Below are 19,565 nucleotides of genomic sequence, written 5' to 3'. Positions count from 1 at the left end.
GCACATCTGCCGTTGCCTGGCGACAGACTAAATTATGATGTAAAATTCCAGACTGTGGCTTATGGGGAAAATACATAAAAAAAATCAGAAGGTGAAGAAGCAAATGATTCATGTGCGCCCTTAACACTTTCAGAAGCTGAACGGCAACTAATTGAGCAGCGGAGGCCGGGAAGACGGAGGAGACGATGTTCAGAGGGGCGCGAGCTGGTGTGATTGCAATCTTATTTCTTTGTCAGCCGGCTAATAGAGCGGCAAGACAGACTGACATCTCCCCGAGCCGGGGGAGAATACCGGAGGAGACTGCTCCCTTAGGCTGAGTGCACACGCTGCAGTTTTTGACGCATTTTTTTTTTATTTTTTTTTTTTTAAATTTGCATCAAAATATGCATGCCTCTCCTGAAACCAGCAAAGTCTATGGAATTTAACATTTTCAAGCTCGGTCCCAAAACGCTCTTCCCCGCGCTCGGTCCCAAAACGCTCTTCCCCGCGCTCCCTACCAAAACGCTCTTCCCCGCGCTCCCTCCCAAAACGCTCTTCCCCGCGCTCCCTCCCAAACGCTCTTCACCGCGCTCCCTCCCAAACGCTCTTCCCCGCGCTCCCTCCCAAACGCTCTTCCCCGCGCTCCCTCCCAAACGCTCTTCACCGCGCTCCCTCCCAAACGCTCTTCCCCGCGCTCCCTCCCAAACGCTCTTCCCCGCGCTCCCTCCCAAACGCTCTTCCCCGCGCTCCCTCCCAAACGCTCTTCCCCGCGCTCCCTCCCAAACGCTCTTCCCCGCGCTCCCTCCCAAACGCTCTTCCCCGCGCTCCCTCCCAAACGCTCTTCCCCGCGCTCCCTCCCAAATGCTCTTCCCCGCGCTCCCTCCCAAATGCTCTTCACCGCGCTCCCTCCCAAAACGCTCTTCACCGCGCTCCCTCCCAAACGCTCTTCACCGCGCTCCCTCCCAAACGCTCTTCACCGCGCTCCCTCCCAAACGCTCTTCACCGCGCTCCCTCCCAAACGCTCTTCACCGCGCTCCCTCCCAAACGCTCTTCACCGCGCTCCCTCCCAAACGCTCTTCACCGCGCTCCCTCCCAAACGCTCTTCACCGCGCTCCCTCCCAAACGCTCTTCACCGCGCTCCCTCCCAAACGCTCTTCACCGCGCTCCCTCCCAAACGCTCTTCACCGCGCTCCCTCCCAAACGCTCTGACCCTCCCTCCCAAACTCTTCTGACGCTCCATCCCAAACTCTTCCTACGCTCCATGCCGAACTCATCCGATGCTGCATCTTGATCTCGCATGAAAATTTCTGCACAAATCTGCAGCGTGTGCACATAGCCTGTTTGCACACAATGTATTTTTTTATGCAGATTTGATGCAGATTGTGGCCCTAATCTGCAGGTTTATTTTCTGCTACGTTCCTGCGTTTTTCAGCCCTTTCACCCATTGACTTCATTAAGAAAAAAGCACCCATTTTTGGGGTCATGTTCCCGCCAAAAAGTGCAGAAAATGTCTGCACCAAATCGGCAACATGCGTACATATCCTTATACGACATTTTGTATCCTAACGTTATATACCTACACTCACCTACTGCGGTATTATTCAGCCAACCCACCAGCCGTGGGCCCGGAATCCTATAAGTCTGGCAATTACGCAGTTCCAGGGAGGTGGCATTGGTTGTGGCAATGAGGGGCATCAACAACCCATCCCGCATGAGGGACGTTCGTTCACCATAAACTTGCAGTATATACACCTAATGAACAGGCAAAAAAGACTTGTTCGTCAGGTGAAATGATCTTTTGGGTTGCAGAAAATTCATCATTATTCCTGGCAGCACAAAGTGGGAATGAGGAACATTCCTTTCCCATAATCTTGCATTCTAAACCAGCTGCCGATCACCTGATGAACGGGCAATAAAAGCTTGTTCGTCAGGTGAAATGATCTTCTGGGTTGCAGAAAATTCATCATTATTCCTGGCAGCACAAAGTGGGAAGTGAGGAACGAGGAACGTTCCTTCTCCATAGTCTTGCAGTCTAAACCAGCTGCCCAATCACCTGATGAACGGGCAAAAAAGCTTGTTCGTCAGGTGAAATGATCTTTTGGGTTACAGAAAATGATCATTATTCCTGGCAGTACAAAGTGGGAATGAGGAACGTTCCTTCCCCATAATCTTGCATTCTAAGCCAGTTGCCGATCACCTGATGAACGGGCAAAAAAAGCTTGTTCGTCAGGTGAAATAATTTGTTGGCTTGCCCAAAAAAGATCATTATTCTCTTCAGCACATAGTGGGAAATGAGCTGGTGAGAACAATGGTAGACTATGCGCAATGAACGATCTATAACATCATCTTTTTCCGTTTTTGTGTGCTGGGCTTGACAGTCCCATAGACAATGATGTGCTCCTTCTCTGCAACGGCCGTGAAAATCCAGTTCTTAACCACTGGGATCATTTATTTTGGGAAAAGTTGAATCATAAAAACTCAGCCCCCGATCTCCGCCCGCACAGGAGCGAGAAGCGTCAGCTCTTCTGGAGAACTTCTCCGCGTGGATTTTCAAAGCCATAAACCAGTGATCCACTCCCAGGAACCGCTTTTCTGCCGCTCCATCAAAAAACACCATCCGCCTCGCTAATACGGACAGATAAAGAGCAGGAAACGTCTCGCTAAGCTGCTCCATAGAAATCATAGAGAGCGGAGGTCACCGCGCCCGAGCCTGAGCCGCAAATCATCCATAAATGAAAAACGTGTCTGTGCATAAAGATCTGTGTTGTGCTTCATCCTCATCTGCGCAGGAGAAACATTCAATACAGCCTAGAAAAATACACACAGTCATGGCCGAAAGTGATAGCGCCCCAGAAAATGATGGATTTCTCCAAGAAAATTACTACAATTCCACGTTTTGTTATTTACATGTTTATTTCCTTTGCGTGTATTAGAACAGCACAGGAAAATTGGACAAAATTTTGCTCAAAACTCCAAAAGTGGTAAGGACAAAATCATTGTCCCCCTCCACTAAATATTTGGCTGCGCGCCCTTTACCCTTTGGAATAAATACCTGCAATCAGTCGCCTCCTATACCCGTCCACAAGCTTCTTCCTCCTCTCACCTGGAATCTCGGACTCTTCTTTATAATCTGCTCCAGGTCTCTCATATCTGAAGGCGTCTTCTCTTCTCCCAACAGCAATTTTAAGAACTCTCCACAGGTGTCAATGGGGTTTAGATCCGGACTCATTGTTCTCACTTCAGGACTCTCCAGCGCTTTGTTTCCATCCATTTCTGGGGCTTCTTGAAGTATTTTTGGAGTCATTGTCCTGCACGAAGACCTATGACCTAGGACACACACCCCACTTTTATGACACTGGGCACTACATTGCCATCCAAAATCATTTAGTTATCTTCAGATTTCATGATGCCTTGCACACAGTGAAGGCCCCCAGTGCCAAAGGCAGCAAAACATCCCCAAAACATCTCTGACCTCCACCATATCTGACTGTAGGTCTTGTGTTCTTTTCTTTTTTAGGCCTCATTCCGTTTTTTGGTAAATAGTAGAACAATGTGCTTTAGCAAAAAGTTCTATCTTGGTCTCATTGTCCATAAGATTCTTTCTCAGAAGGTTTATGGTTACTCACGTACATTTTGGCAAACTGCAGTCTAGCTTTTCTATGTCTCAGTGTCAGCAGTGGGGTCCTTCTGGGTCTCAGGGCTGCTGCAGACGATTGACAGGTCTCTTCCATAACGAGAGACCTGCCGATCACTTCAAGCAGAGGTGGGAAGAGCCGCAATAGTCAGAAATGTGATTTGTCCATGAGGCTCCCGACTCTCCCAACTATATTTTCTCTGAAAACACTGGAGCATTCGAGGCAATAGATACCCGTGTAGCTGGAATCTGATTTATGCTGCCCGTGGTTTGAGCAGGTTGATTTACATGAAGGCATGACGCGAAACTCAGGGGCTTGAATGTACAATAGATAACAGGGTTCTCCACCTGCCACATGCCATGTATAATATTAGTGTGTCCTGATGTGGCAGAGAGGTTTAGGGCCATCAAGAACCAGGATCAAACTGGAGTGTAACGTCCAATATGGTGACCACTAAGCCCTTAATCTCTGGAGAAGTGAGGACCTTGAGAGGGTAAATATCATGGATCTCAGAAGAAAATAGGTCTTCTGCAGTTGATTTCTTGATAGATTTGGAAACTGGTAAAGAAACATTTTCTAGTCAGGTCTGGAGGTTTTGGGTTTGCCTCCCTCCTCCGAACAGGAGTGCTCCGATTTGGATGACCCTTTCCATATGTCCTACTGGGCATATACCAGTGTTTTTAGTATGTTGATCTCATGGGACAGAATAGGTCTCCTTTTTGAACCAGGCGATGGCTGTTCGCGTCGATGGGGTTTGGTTCATCCATCTATTGGAAAGCATGAGCACCTCCTTGCTCTACGTCAAAATGGTTGTGTCCTCCTATCATGGTGTTCAGTTTTTGGAGACTAAAGGCGTCTCCTTCCTGAACGGTAAGATGGCTGCATGCTTTAGTAGGACCATCTATGGGAGGCAGAAGGCTTCTCATTCCAGAATGGTAAGATGGCTGTGCGTAGCTATGGTCATTAGTTCATTGATGTCTTGTAAATAGAAGTGTCTCCTTCCTGAACCGTAAGATGTCTGTGCATCTCCATGGTTTTAAGTACATTGAGCTCTTGGATACAGAAGGGGTCTCCTTCCTGACCGGTAAGATGGTCGAATGCTTGATATGTCCATCTTTTGGCAACAGAAGACGTCTATTTCCTGAACAATCAGATGTTTGCATGATTCTCCTGTGAGCCGAGGTTCAGTTTTTGGAGAGAGAAGGCTTCTCCGTCCAGAACAGTAAGGCCTTGTGCGCACTAGGCGTTTTTAGCGGCGTTTTTTACCGCGTTTTTGTGCTGAAAACGCAGTGACATTGCTTCCCCAGCAATGTCTATGGGTTTTCATAAGTGCTGTCCGCACACAGCGTTTTTTTGTAGCTGCGTTTTTGTGGTGACCACAAAAATGCAGCATGTCAATTATTTCTGCGTTTTTCCGGCGTTTTTCACCCATTGAGTTCAATGAGATGTTCAACAACGCAATGAAAAACGCACATAGCTGCGTTTCTATGACTAAAAACGCAGCTATAAACGCAAGGGGTGGGTACTAAAGTGGCATGTACAGGAAGAGGATTCCTTCTGTTGGTAAACACAGAAGCGTGAATCCTCCCGGTACCGTCACCGCTGCGTCCACAACCCGCCCGGTGCCATGTCCGCTCCCGTGCGGCGTCATGTCTGGGCGGGAGGTGGAGGCAGCGGCAAAAACAAAAGTGAACAGTAGAAAAAAAATGTCATACTCACCTGTCTGCAGGGTCCCGATGCAATGCCCGCTCACAGCTCCTGTCTCGGTACCGCCGCTCTGGCTGTGTGCAGTCTCCCCGGGGCACGTACGAAGCTTGCAGGACCTGGCGGTGGATCACCTGATGCAGTCACCTGACGCATCAGCTGATCGTAATTCTCGCGGTGTCGCCGGCTTTTTCGCGCCCGGCCGGCTATCAGCTGATCCTGCCGTCAGGGGACTTCATCAGCTGATTACCGGCAGCTCCTGCAGCGATGGGACAGGATCAGACTCCCGTCCGATCGATCGCTCCAGGAGCTGCCGGTAATCAGCACATAAGTGAGTATTTATTTATTTATTTTTTTCTACTGATGCATCAGCTGATTGTATAATCGGCTTTTATACAATCAGCTGATGTGTCATGTGATTCACGTAGTTTAACCTGACAGATCATCTGATCGGTATGCCTGCCAGCAAACCGATCAGATGATATTGGATCCGGATTGGACGGCGCGGGACCCTTGACCCAGGATTACTGCGGAGGAGGGGGGTTCTTTATTTCAATAAAGATGGAGTCACTAATTGTGTTGTGTTTTATTTCTAATAAAAATATTTTTCTGTGCGTTGTGGTTTTTTTTTGTATCATTACTAGAAATTCATGGTGGCCATGTCTATGTCTATTGGCGTGACACCATGAATTTCGGGCTTAGGGCCAGCTGATAATATACAGCTAGCCCTAACTCCATTATTACCCAGCGAGCCACCGTCACCAGGGTAGCTGGAAGAGTTGGATACAGCGCCAGAAGATGGCGCTTCTATGAAAGCGCCATTTTCTGGGGTGGCTGCGGACTGCAATTCGCAGCGGGGGTGCCCAGAAAGTTTGGGCACTCTGCACTGCGGATTCCAATCCCCAGCTGCCTAGTTGTACCTGGCTGGACTCAAAAATTGGGCGAAGCCTATGTCATTTTTTTTTTAATTATTTCTTGAAATTCATGAAATAAAAAAATAAAATAAAATAAAGGGCTTCCCTATATTTTTGATTCCCAGCCGGGTACACATAGGCAGCTGGGGATTGGGGGCAGCCTGTACCTGCCTGCTGTACCTGGCTAGCATACAAAAATATGGCAAAGCCCATGTCATTTTTTTTTTTCTTTTTGGGCAAAAAACTCCTGCATACAGTCCTGGATGGAGGATGCTGAGCCTTGTAGTTCTGCAGCTGCTGTCTGCTCTCCTGCATACAATGAACATTTTGAAGAAGGAAATGACATCAGACCTTTTTTTTTTTTTTTTCCATCAACAATCTTTAATCGCATTGTGCACTGATTAAAAACGCAGTGAGCAAAAACGCAGCAAAAAACGCACCAAATCGCGGTAAAAACGCATGCGTTTGTCACGTGTTTTAGCCGCGGGTGCGTTTTTTGAGACAAAAACGCAGCGTGAAAAAAACGCCTAGTGCGCACATACCCTAAGATGGCTGCATGCTTTAGTATGTCCATTTCTCAGAAGGCTTTTCCTTTCAGAATGGTAAGATGTCTGTGCATTCCCATGGTCTTTAGTACATTGATCTCTTAGAGGCAGAAGACAAGTCTCCTGATGTCAATGGGTCAATACTAAAAAGCATAAAAAAAAAAATTCATATGAGGAACGGAGATGAATTTCACCTGCTGCCGCGGATTTGCACAACAGCCGCGCTTATCCTGATAAAGAGATGCACAGAGCAACACTGCCCCCTGCTGTCCCAAAGTGACTACGGCTAGAAGAAAAATGATTAATCCCCCCCCCAAAAAAACACTCAAATTTACAAATTTACTGGCTACATTATTTCAGAATGGTATTAACACATCAAAAAAAAAAATGGCCTTTTTTGGCCTCCAGGACTACACATATTTTTTCCTTTTTTTATTCCTTCTTTTTCTTTATTGTGAATTGTAGGGTTTTGGGGTTTGTTTTTTTTCACACTTTTGTAATTTATATTGGTTTTATTTTAGGGTACATAAATGTGCGGGTTGTTGAACACCCTCTCTGAATAGCAAGCTTATAACTGTGCAGGAAAAAGTAATAAAAAAAAAAAAAGAAGAAGCTTCCTCCAGGCAAGAGAGAGGCACAGGTTGTCCAAAACAAGGAACACCCCCCCCCCAAAAAATAAAAAAAAATAAAAAGCTCACACTGGCTTACTACAGTCCTTGTAGATAAAACAAAACAAGTATTAAAACTACAAAAATTATTATATATATATATATATATATATATATATATATATATATATATATATATATATATATATATATATATATATATATATATATATATATATATATATATATATTATATATATATATATATACACACATACACATAGTGCCTACAAGTGGTATTCAACCCCCTGCAGATTTAGCAGGTTTACACATTCGGAATTAACTTGGCATTGTGACATTTGGACTGTAGATCAGCCTGGAAGTGTGAAATGCAGCAAAAAAGAATGTTATTTCTTTTTTATTTTTTTTTTAAATTGTGAAAAGTTTATTCAGAGGGTCATTTATTATTCAACCCCTCAAACCACAAGAATTCTGTTTGGTTCCCCTAAAGTATTAAGAAGTACTTCAGGCACAAAGAACAATGAGCTTCACATGTTTGGATTAATTATCTCTTTTTCCAGCCTTTTCTGACTAATTACGACCCTCCCCAAACTTGTGAACAGCACTCATACTTGGTCAACATGGGAAAGACAAAGGAGCATTCCAAGGCCATCAGAGACAAGATCGTGGAGGGTCACAAGGCTGGCAAGGGGTACAAAACCCTTTCCAAGGAGTTGGGCCTACCTCTCTCCACTGTTGGGAGCATCATCCGGAAGTGGAAGGCTTATGGAACTACTGTTAGCCTTCCACGGCCTGGACAGCCTTTGAAAGTTTCCTCCCGTGCCAAGGCCAGGCTTGTCCGAAGAGTCAAGGCTAACCCAAGGACAACAAGGAAGGAGCTCCGGGAAGATCTCATGGCAGTGGGGACATTGGTTTCAGTCAATACCATAAGTAACGTACTCCACCGCAATGGTCTCCGTTCCAGACGAGCCCGTACGGTACCTTTACTTTCAAAGCGTCATGTCAAGGCTCGTCTACAGTTTGCTCATGATCACTTGGAGGACTCTGAGACAGACTGGTTCAAGGTTCTCTGGTCTGATGAGACCAAGATCGAGATCTTTGGTGCCAACCACACACGTGACGTTTGGAGACTGGATGGCACTGCATACGACCCCAAGAATACCATCCCTACAGTCAAGCATGGTGGTAGCAGCATCATGCTGTGGGGCTGTTTCTCAGCCAAGGGGCCTGGCCATCTGGTCCGCATCCATGGGAAGATGGATAGCACGGCCTACCTGGAGATTTTGGCCAAGAACCTCCGCTCCTCCATCAAGGATCTTAAGATGGGTCCTCATTTCATCTTCCAACAAGACAATGACCCAAAGCACACAGCCAAGAAAACCAAGGCCTGGTTCAAGAGGGAAAAAAATCAAGGTGTTGCAGTGGCCTAGTCAGTCTCCTGACCTTAACCCAATTGAAAACTTGTGGAAAGAGCTCAAGATTAAAGTCCACATGAGACACCCAAAGAACCTAGATAACTTGGAGAAGATCTGCATGGAGGAGTGGGCCAAGATAACTCCAGAGACCTGTGTCGGCCTGATCAGGTCTTATAAAAGACGATTATTAGCTGTAATTGCAAACAAGGGTTATTCCACAAAATATTAAACCTAGGGGTTGAATAATAATTGACCCACACCTTTATGTTGAAAATTTATTAAAATTTAACTGAGCAACATAACTTGTTGGTTTGTAAGATTTATGCATCTGTTAATAAATCCTGCTCTTGTTTGAAGTTTGCAGGCTCTAACTTATTTGCATCTTATCAAACCTGCTAAATCTGCAGGGGGTTGAATACTACTTGTAGGCACTGTGTGTATATATATATATATATATATATATATATATATATATATATATATATATATATATATATATATATATATATATATATATATATATATATATATATGTATATATATATATATTATATATACACACACATTATGTATAAAATAAAATAAAAGTACATAAAACAAAACAAGTATTAAAACTACAAAAATATATATATTTATTTTTTTTTTATTTATTTATTTTGTAGTTTTAATACTTGTTTTGTTTTATGTACAAGGACAGTAGTAAGCCAGTGCTGGGTTTTTTTTTTTTGGGGGGTGGGGAGGGGTTGGGGGGGTCCTGTTGTCTTGGACTACCTGTGCCCCTCTCTTCCCTAAAGGAACCTTTTTTTTTTTCTTCTATTTTAGAACTTTTCCTGCAGAGTTATAAGCTTGCCATTCAGAGAGGGTGTTCAACTCGCACATTTATGTACCCTAAAATAAAAACAATATAAATGACAAAAATGTAAAAAAAAAGATTAAAAAAAGAAATCACCAACAGATCAAACTACAGCTTTAGCCCCGCCCCCGAGGATCCAACACTATTAATTTCTAAGATTAAATTGTAAACAAAAGTAAGCAGAACCCGAATGTAACTTTTAGTGGTACTTTCCGCTATTAAAAAAATATAAAATGTTAATAGAGACTTTTTTTGCCTCAATTTTTTGTTTATTTGATTTTACCCTCCTGTAGAAATTATTACCACTAAAAATACGCAAAATTAAATAAAATATGCAAAATTAAAAAAAAGACCAATGTATTGCAAGCACAAATAAAACGTTATAGTCTTCAAAAACTCATACTTAAAGCATCCCTCCATCCTGGAATTAAAAATGAATTAGGTAGCTTTCACACTACGTTTTTTAACGCAAAAACGGATCCAGTGCAAATCCGTTTTTATTTCAATGCATTTGCAATGGACTTGCATCAACATGCGTTCACCTGCGTTTGCGTGCGTTATAGTGAGGATCCAGCGACTTGCAGTTTTTCAGCGTTTTTGAGCTGTGTTCAAATACTGCAAGGCGCTGGATCCTCACTATACAGCACGCAAACGCATGTGAACGCATGTGAACAGTGGCATGCTGATAAACAGGATCCTGTTTGGCCAGAAACCAGCCTGAAGTGATAACAGTTTCTCTCTCTCTCTCATCTCTCTCCTCGCTTCTCTTTTCTCCCCCTCTCTCCTCTCCCCTCTCCTCTCCCATCTCTTTGCCTCTCTCTCTTCTTCTCTCCTCTCTCTTCTCTCTGCTGTCTCCTCTCCTCTCTCTTTCCTCTCTTCTCTCTCCTCTCTTCTCCTGTCTTCTCTCTTCTCCTGTCTTCTTTCTCCTCTCTTTTTCCTCTCTTCTCTCTCCTCTCTTCTCCTCTTCTCTCTCCTTTTCTCTCCTCTTTTCTTGTCTTCTCTCTCCTCTCGTCTGTCTCCTCTTCTCTCCTCTCTTCTCCTGTCTTCTCTCTTCTCCTCCTCTCTTCTCCTCTCCTCTCTGCTGTCTCCTCTTCTCTCCTCTCTTCTCCTGTCTCCTCTCTTCTCCTCTCTGCTTTCTCCTTTTCTCTCCTCTCTTCTCCTTTCTGCTGTCTCCTCATCTCTCTTCTCCTCTCTTCTCTCCTGTCTTCTCTCTCTTCTCTTCAGGATTAGTACAGGACCAGTAATGTAATGTATGTACACAGTGACTGCACCAGCAGAATAGTGAGTGCAGCTCTGGAGGATAATACAGGAGGTAACTCAGGATCAGTAATGTAATGTATGTACACAGTGACTGCACCAGCAGAATAGTGAGTGCAGCTCTGGAGTATAATACAGGAGGTAACTCAGGATCAGTACAGGATCAGTAATGTAATGTATGTACACAGTGACTGCACCAGCAGAATAGTGAGTGCAGCTCTGGAGTATAATACAGGATGAAACTCAGGATCAGTACAGGATAAGTAATGTAATGTATGTACACAGTGACTGCACCAGCAGAATAGTGAGTGCCGCTCTGGAGTATAATACAGGAGGTAACTCAGGATCAGTACAGGATAAGTAATGTAATGTATGTACACAGTGACTGCACCAGCAGAATAGTGAGTGCAGCTCTGGAGTATAATACAGGAGGTAACTCAGGATCAGTAATGTAATGTATGTATACAGTGACTGCACCAGCAGAATAGTGAGTGCCGCTCTGGAGTATAATACAGGAGGTAACTCAGGATCAGTACAGGATCAGTAATGTAATGTATGTACACAGTGACTGCACCAGCAGAATAGTGAGTGCCGCTCTGGAGTATAATACAGGAGGTAACTCAGGATCAGTAATGTATGTACACAGTGACTGCACCAGCAGAATAGTGAGTGCAGCTCTGGAGTATAATACAGGAGGTAACTCAGGATCAGTAATGTAATGTATGTATACAGTGACTGCACCAGCAGAATAGTGAGTGCCGCTCTGGAGTATAATACAGGAGGTAACTCAGGATCAGTACAGGATCAGTAATGTAATGTATGTACACAGTGACTGCACCAGCAGAATAGCGAGTGCAGCTCTGGAGTATAATACAGGAGGTAACTCAGGATCAGTAATGTAATGTATGTGCACAGTGACTGCACCAGCAGAATGGTAGTTGTTTCTGGCAATTGAAATGTGCTGTAATATGTTGGATGACGTGTTTTGTTTTGGTTTTTAATTCCTTGCTTTTATAATTGTGGACGACCCTTTGAACAGGTTCCACAGTGAAAAACAACAGCAAAGAAGCCACAAAAAAATTAATTGAATAAATAAATAAAACTGAAAAAGAAACGCAAAGCGAGAGGACGATGACGTAGCGAGCGTGTACCTGAAGGGGGAGAGGAGATTAAATTTGCAGTCACTTCAAAGAAATTCAGCTATATTATCCATAACGCAGCGCTGCACAAAGCAGCGACAATCCCAGACAATGGCGGCGTTTGTTTTTCGTGTGTGGCTAATACTTGCGATGAGATTCGCACTAATCAAATTCCCATTAAGGGTAATGAAAAAAGTAAATAATTAAATAAATGAAAGGCGGCTTTAGTCCAATTAATTAACGTTCGCCACAATCCCTTTATTTACCGCGGGCGGTGGGGGCGGTGGGGGGGGGGGGGGTTAGTGCGGAGCAGCCGAGCGCTGCGGCGTATCTAATGATGGCATCCGGGTGACAAATACTAATTATCGCTGCCTGCAAAAAAGACCAAAGCCGGGGAACGCAATTTGGTCTCCGAGACTTATAGTCCTGACGAAATTGCTGCGTTATGCGGTATGAGCCCGAAGGCAGGCAGAGCTGGCATGGGGCCGGCGAAGGAAGAAGAACAACAAAAAACGGACTGCCTGATGCTGAAAGGACTGAAACAGAAAAAAAAAAGCTCCAGCAGAATATTAACTCTTTTAGCAGAGAAGGGACTGATCCTCTTTAATGCGGAGTGCAGCTCTCATCAAATAACGAGGGCATAAAACAAGAAAGCAACGAGCACAGATGAAATACCGCACCTTTGCTGGAATCTGGAAGCTTTCAACAGGACTGAGATCGTGGACGCTTTCCTGGGGACTCTTCAGACCCTAAAACAGGAGAAGAACCCAAATCATTAGTATGTTAAGTAGGTCTGCTATTATTAAGACAGATACCGTTCAGTTACAGCATACATTAGTAAATTGATCTTTTAGACCTGATGAGGCTAGTATACTTACTTTCAAAATCCAACCACCCCAGAATTTGCACAGCTAATGGATCTATTAGATGCGCCAATCCTAGTGCTTACTAGGCTTATCCTGATTGCCCTGGTGCGGTGACAATCGTGGTAATATAAGGGGTTAATGACAGCTGTGATTTGTCAAAAAAAAAATCACTGCTGTCATAATGGGCAAAATTAGTATCGGGGAGGGGTTTGTGTGATCCCCCCCTCCCATTACTAATTTTGTACATAAAAAGAAATACAAACTGAGAAAAAAGATAGTTAAAAAAAAAATCAACACCCTCTTTCTCCAATTTATTAACCCCCTAAAAAACCCTGCAGGTCCGACATAATCTGCACCATGACGATCCCGTCTCTGCTGCATCCTGAGGTCGCAGTGCGCAGTCACATTAGAAAATGCGACCAATCACTGTGGGACATACTGACAGAGCCAGAACTATGAGAGAAGTGTAGTCAGTGAGTTCACCTGAGGTCACAGCTGTCAGTTCCCCAGCCAGTACCCCAGCTGCGACCTCAGGTGAACTCAATTAACTCAAATCCGGTGATCTGGCATGGAGTTCAACGGTCAAAGGTCCTGTATCACCAGATTATGGGCTTCAAAAGTGTCGGATTACCTGATTATTGAAGTCAATGATCCAGCAGTATTGAACTCCATGCCAAATTACGGGAATGCATACAAATTCTGTTAATAAGGGATTGAGATCAAGGAGTTCACTTGAGGTGATAGCTGAGGTACCATGGGAACCCCAGCTGTGAATATCCGGTCACCTCACTGATCTCATTGCCGGATTACCGGGTTAGTCTATAGGTGCATGTTGGATATTTGGTTGCAGTTATTTCTGGACCAAATCTGCATATCCTGGCAAAACAAAATGCACCAAAAACAAGATGCTAGGAGAACCCCAGCTATGACCTCAGGTGAACTCATTGAAGTCTATCCTGGATTACCAGAATACGTGCACATTGCGGCAATCTGGCATGGAGTTAAAGGCTGCCGGATTACCAGGTTATTGACTTCAATGGCGCTGGTTAAGCAGGTAATCCGTCACCATTAAACTCAATAATCCAGTAATCCAGGACCATTGAACTTAATGCCAGATTGATGGATTTGAGTTCAGTGAGTTCACCTGACGTCACAGCTGGGGTGCTCTGGGAACCGGCAGTTGTGACCTCAGGTGAACTCACTGACGTCACCACCCTCACAGCTGTGGCTTTATCAGTGTGTTCCTGACGGTGCAGTGCTAGGTCACATTTTCTAATGTGACTGCGCACTGCGACCTCAGGATGTAGCAGAGTCGGGATTGTCGTGTGACTTCGTGGTGTGGATTACGTCAGACATGCAGGGGTGTTTTGGGGGTTAATAAATTGGAGAAAGAGGTTGTTTTTTTTAAATAAATAAAAAAAAAAAAAAAAAAAAAGGGGGTGTTTCTCTCTGTTTTGTGCTTATTTTTTTCTACTTAAACGATTAGTAATGGAGGGAGGTCTCAGACTCCTACCCAACACTAACCTAAGGCTGGATGACAGCTTTGATTTTTTGACAAATCTCATATGACATTAACCCTTTATTTTACACCAATTGCCACCGCTCCATGGTAATCAAGATGAGCCAGGTAAAGCACTAGGATTAACGCAACTAATACATGCATCAAACCTTGAGCAGCTGTGGGCTGCTATTTTTAGGCTAGGGAAGATCCAATAACCATGGGCCTCCCCTGTGACAATACCAGCCCCCAGCTGTGTGCTTTATCTCGGCTTGGTATCAAAATTGAGGGGGGGAATAAATAAATAAATTGCACGCTAGTTTTTAAATTATTTAAATAATTTTAAAAAAGCCACGTGAGTCCCCCGTATTTTGATACACAGCCTAGATAAAGCACACAGCTGGGGGCTGCAGCGTCTAGCTGTCTGCACTGGGTATCATAATACGGGAACCCTACACCATTTTTTCCAATTGTTTATTTGTACACTCCACTTTGGGGAATCAGACACTAGCGTGAGGGCAACCGATCACAGGCGCCGACACAGAGGGTGAGTGAGGAAAGCAGTGAATATTCATGAGATTTAATAAACAGACACGAAAGCAGTGTGACAGCCAGGTGAAAACGCAGTAAGTATAATTGTTCTGCTTTAATCCCCTGGCATCGGTGAGCAGCGCACCCAGGACACTGAGGAAGGGGCGATATAGCAACCTGTACAGAAAGTAACCAGAATATTGACCACCTAAGCTCCCACAGTTTGGGCCAACTGCATCCGGGGGGTAGTTGTATTGTGCAGCCTAGTTCCCAATACTGTACTTTCTTGTATTTTCATTTTACATCTTGTTCTCTAATATATTAAGTTGAGCAGCGTATATTAAAAAGCACCCCCAACCAGAGGCATTGAATATAGTGCATGAGCCCCTTCATTTCACAAAGCCTGAGATCAGACTCCCTTAAAACCAAATACAGACCCCAAACCAGACCCCCTTAGACGAAATACAGACCCCAAACCAGACCCCCTTAGACGAAATACAGACCCCAAACCAGACCCCCTTAGACGAAATACAGACCCCAAACCAGACCCCCTTAGACGAAATACAGACCCCAAACCAGACCCCCTTAGATGAAATACAGACCCCAAACCAGACCCCCTTAGACGAAATACAGACCCCCCAAACCAGACCCCCTTAGACGAAATACAGACCCCCAAACCAGACCCCCTTAGACGAAATACAGACCCCAAACCAGACCCCCTTAGACGAAATACAGACCCCAAACCAGACCCCCTTAAACCAAATACAGACCCCAAACCAGACCCCCTTAAACCAAATACAGACCCCAAACCAGACCCCCTTAAACCAAATACAGACCCCAAACCAGACCCCTTTAAACCAAGTACAGACCTCTTTAAACCAAATACAGCCCCCTGACCAGACCCCCTTAAAACCAAATACAGCTGCCAGAACATGATCCCCTTAAATCAAATACAGCTTCCAGACCAGAGCCCTTAAACAAATACAGACCCCAGACCCCCTAAGTAACTACAGTTACCATATCAGACCTTCTAAACAAATAAAGACCCCAAGCCAGACCTCTAAATTAATAAAAGCCTCAGAGCCGCCTCTCCCCGTTCCTGCAGTTCAGTCTTTGTGTTCCCAGGCTCCAGTGTACGATATGTCGGTCCCATCACTTCTCTTTGACAACTTTTGCACCATTTTTTAGCAATTAAATTTAGCATTTTCCATTCTGCATACTAATGGTAGGAGCCGATTCTCTATTCTGTTCTTTATGGACAGGGCTCACGTGGCCGTAATAAGTGAAACCTGCGCAAATGAGTCCTCGCCGAGCGGACGTAAAAACATAGGCCTTTTTCACACGTACGTGCCTCCGGTACGTGTATGGTCCGTTTCCTCACGTACCGGAGACACGGGCACACGTAGACCTATGTATTCCTAATGTTTTGGACACACGTAAGTATTTTCAAACGGAACGTGTGTCCGTTCCGTACTTAAGTGTGCCCGTGAGTTTCTCACGCCGACATGTCCGTTTTTCTCCAGCATCACGGGTGTCACAGGTAACACACACGGATGTGTTCCGTGTGACACGCACCGGAGAAAAGACATGTGTCTGCGAGAAAAAAAACAAAACATTACTCCCCTTCTCCTGCCTCTGCTGTCACTTGCTGCCGACCACCGCTCATTATGCTCATTGCATATTCACTTCACTGCAGACCGAAGATCAGCACCATGGACAGCGACGCCAGGGACAGGTGAGCAGAAAGTTCCCGTTCTCCGTGTGTTATCACGGATAACACACAGGGAACACACGTAGGCCATGCACACAGCACACCAAGGGCAATCCGCACCTCTGACACGTCCGGAGGCCATAGAAATATTCATATTCAGACACTTTAAATGTATTTTTCCATGAATGCCAAAGGTTTGATATCAGCAACTGAAGCTCGGCCTGAAATGACAAATTTTCGTCTGCAGGAGCCGCATCTGCATAATGTGCACAACACCCAGGATCGGAAATTATCTGGAAATGGCTGAGGTGTCTCAAACAGAAGGATGACCATCTAGTCCAGGACATGGAGCGGAGCCCGGACATAACGCTTTATACTCCACCGCTGATTCTCTAATGATCTGTGTGCCAAAACTAAGGGGTACTTTGCAAGCTGCGACATTGCTAGCTGATTGTAGCGATGCCGAGCGCGATAGTCCCCGCCCGCGTCGCAGCTGCGATATCTTGTGATAGCTGCCGTAGCGAACATTATCGCTACGGCAGCTTCACACGCACTTACCTGCCCTGCGACGTCGCTCTGGCCGGCCACCCGCCTCTTTCCTAAGGGGGCGTGTCGTGCGGCGTCACAGCGACGTCACACGGCAGGCGGCCAATAGAAGCAGAGGGGCGGAGATGAGCGGGATATAAACATCCCGCTCACCTCCTTCCTTCCGCATAGCCGGTGGACGCAGGTAAGGAGATGTTCCTCGCTCCTGCAGCTTCATACACAGCGATGTGTGCTGCCGCAGGAACGAGGAACAACATCGTATCTCCTATTGGTGCGACATTATGGAAATGTCCGACACTACACAGATCACCGATTTACGACGCTTTTGCGATCGTTTATCGGCGCATCTAGGCTTTACACGTTGCGACGTCGTTACCGGCGCCAGATGTGCATCACTTTCGATTTGACCCTAACGATATCACAGTAGCGATGTCGCAACGTGCAAAGTACCCCTAAGACTCAGGAGCCGTCCCCAGGAGAACAATCACAGGAGACCGATCCTTGGTCGAAAATTGTCCACAGCAGCAAAGACCAAGGAGTTCTGTGCCCTGGAAAAGTATGCAAGCCATGAAGAGGGAAGGGAAGAAAATCAACGAAAAAGAAAGGGGGCCGGGGGGGACTGCGCAGAGCAAATAGAGAGCAGGCCGGGGGGGACTGCACAGAGCAAAAAGAGAGGAGGCCGGGGGGGGGGGGGGACTGCGCAGAGCAAAAAGAGAGGAGGCCGGGGGGGACTGCACAGAGCAAAAAGAGGAGGCCGGGGGGACTGCGCAGAGCAAATAGAGAGGAGGCCGGGGGGGACTGCGCAGAGCAAATAGAGAGGAGGCCGGGGGGGACTGCGCAGAGCAAATAGAGAGGAGGCCGGGGGGGACTGCGCAGAGCAAAAAGAGAAGAGGCCGGGGGGACTGCGCAGAGCAAAGAGAGAAGAGGCCGGGGGGACTGCGCAGAGCAAAAAGAGAGGAGGCCGGGGGGACTGCGCAGAGCAAAAGACAGGAGGCCGGGGGGACTGCGCAGAGCAAAAGACAGGAGGCCGGGGGGACCGCGCAGAGCAAAAAAGAGGAGGCCGGGGGGACCGCGCAGAGCAAAAAAGAGAGGAGGCCGGGGGGACCGCGCAGACCAAAAAAGAGAGGAGGCCGGGGGGACCGCGCAAAGCAAAAAAGAGAGGAGGCCGGGGGGACCGCGCAAAGCAAAAAAAGAGGAGGCCGGGGGGACCGCGCAGAGCAAAAACAGAGAGGAGGCCGGGGGGACTGTGCAGAGCAAAAAGAGAGGGGGCCGGGGGGGAATGCGAAGAGCAAATAGAGAGCAGGCCGGGTGGAAGGACTGCGCAGAGCAAAAAAGAGGAGGCCTGGTACTCTGCTTCACCCCGTAACAGTGCCAGATACAGCGTCACCCCCATTATAGTACCACATACACAGGTCCCCCATTATAGTGTCAATCACACAAACCTGCCCCATAACAGTTCCTCCCAGCACCCTCCTTCCCTCATAACACTAGCCATGTGAAGACCTCAGATCAGAGGTGTGTATGATGCTGGCAGGGACGTGATACATTGTTATCCAGAGCCACTGCACTAAAGGCTGATGCTCTGGCCATCCTCCTTGCTTTACACTGCATCTCCTCTTACAAGACAGGGTATGATTCCTATGATTCGTTATCACATGGCTGTAGGCAGCAGAAGTGACAACACTCCACAGTATACAGCAGCCACACACAGGCCTCTGAAGGGTGAAGCCCCATACTCCTCCACGGCACACCCCGGAGTCTGCGCTCACCTGACGGGCCATGAGGTTCTTAATCTTCTGCATGTCTCAGGCCGGGCGCGCCCCCTTCTCTAGGTCGCACAACCCTGTCTGGTCCCCAATATTCAGTCTAAAATTGTCCCTTCTGAGCAGCCGTTTTCCGTCGGTCATGTGACAGCTGTCCGGCCGGTTTGACAGCAGCAACGTTGCATTGTGGGAATTGTAGTCCAAAACCATCTATTCATTCAAATTAAGCTATGTACAGTGAGACCGACAAAACTACATTTCCCAACAGTCCACACGACTTGGCAGCTGCGAATTTGTAACACGGGTCGCGACAGGGGACAAACTTATTTTTTATCACATCAATAAAAGGGCTGGAGAAGGATGTTATTAGTGATAAGAAAGAGTGACACATTGTATACTCCTCCATTGTGTGATTCTGTGCGTCATGTATTACACTGCACACTGCATGTGAAGATCTTAGTTAACCCCTTAAAGCCGCAGCAATATTTCTATTTTTTTCCAAATTGCATTAGAAAACCAACTTCGCAATAAACATAATGAATTTTTTATATATATATATATATATATATATATATATATA

The 19,565-nt window shown here is 45.9% G+C and overlaps 1 protein-coding gene across 1 annotated transcript in view; it reads right to left on the bottom strand.

Annotated features, from left to right (window-relative positions):
* Positions 1–19,134, bottom strand: part of VPS50 (VPS50 subunit of EARP/GARPII complex) — a 203,904-nt gene extending 184,770 nt beyond the window's left edge. Inside the window, exons 1-2 of the mRNA XM_075315659.1 lie at positions 18,992–19,134; positions 12,751–12,819 (exon numbers count right to left, since the gene is read on the bottom strand). Coding sequence (XP_075171774.1) covers positions 12,751–12,819; positions 18,992–19,024 — 102 coding nt within the window. The 5' untranslated portion in view covers positions 19,025–19,134. The remainder of the gene's footprint in view (positions 1–12,750; positions 12,820–18,991) is intronic.
* Between the last annotated feature and the right edge of the window lie 431 nt (positions 19,135–19,565).

Source organism: Anomaloglossus baeobatrachus, chromosome 6 (assembly GCF_048569485.1).
Source record: "Anomaloglossus baeobatrachus isolate aAnoBae1 chromosome 6, aAnoBae1.hap1, whole genome shotgun sequence".
Lineage (NCBI taxonomy): Eukaryota > Metazoa > Chordata > Amphibia > Anura > Aromobatidae > Anomaloglossus > Anomaloglossus baeobatrachus.
The sequence above is the reverse complement of the archived record's forward strand: the minus strand, read 5'-3'. Positions and strand labels throughout refer to the sequence as shown.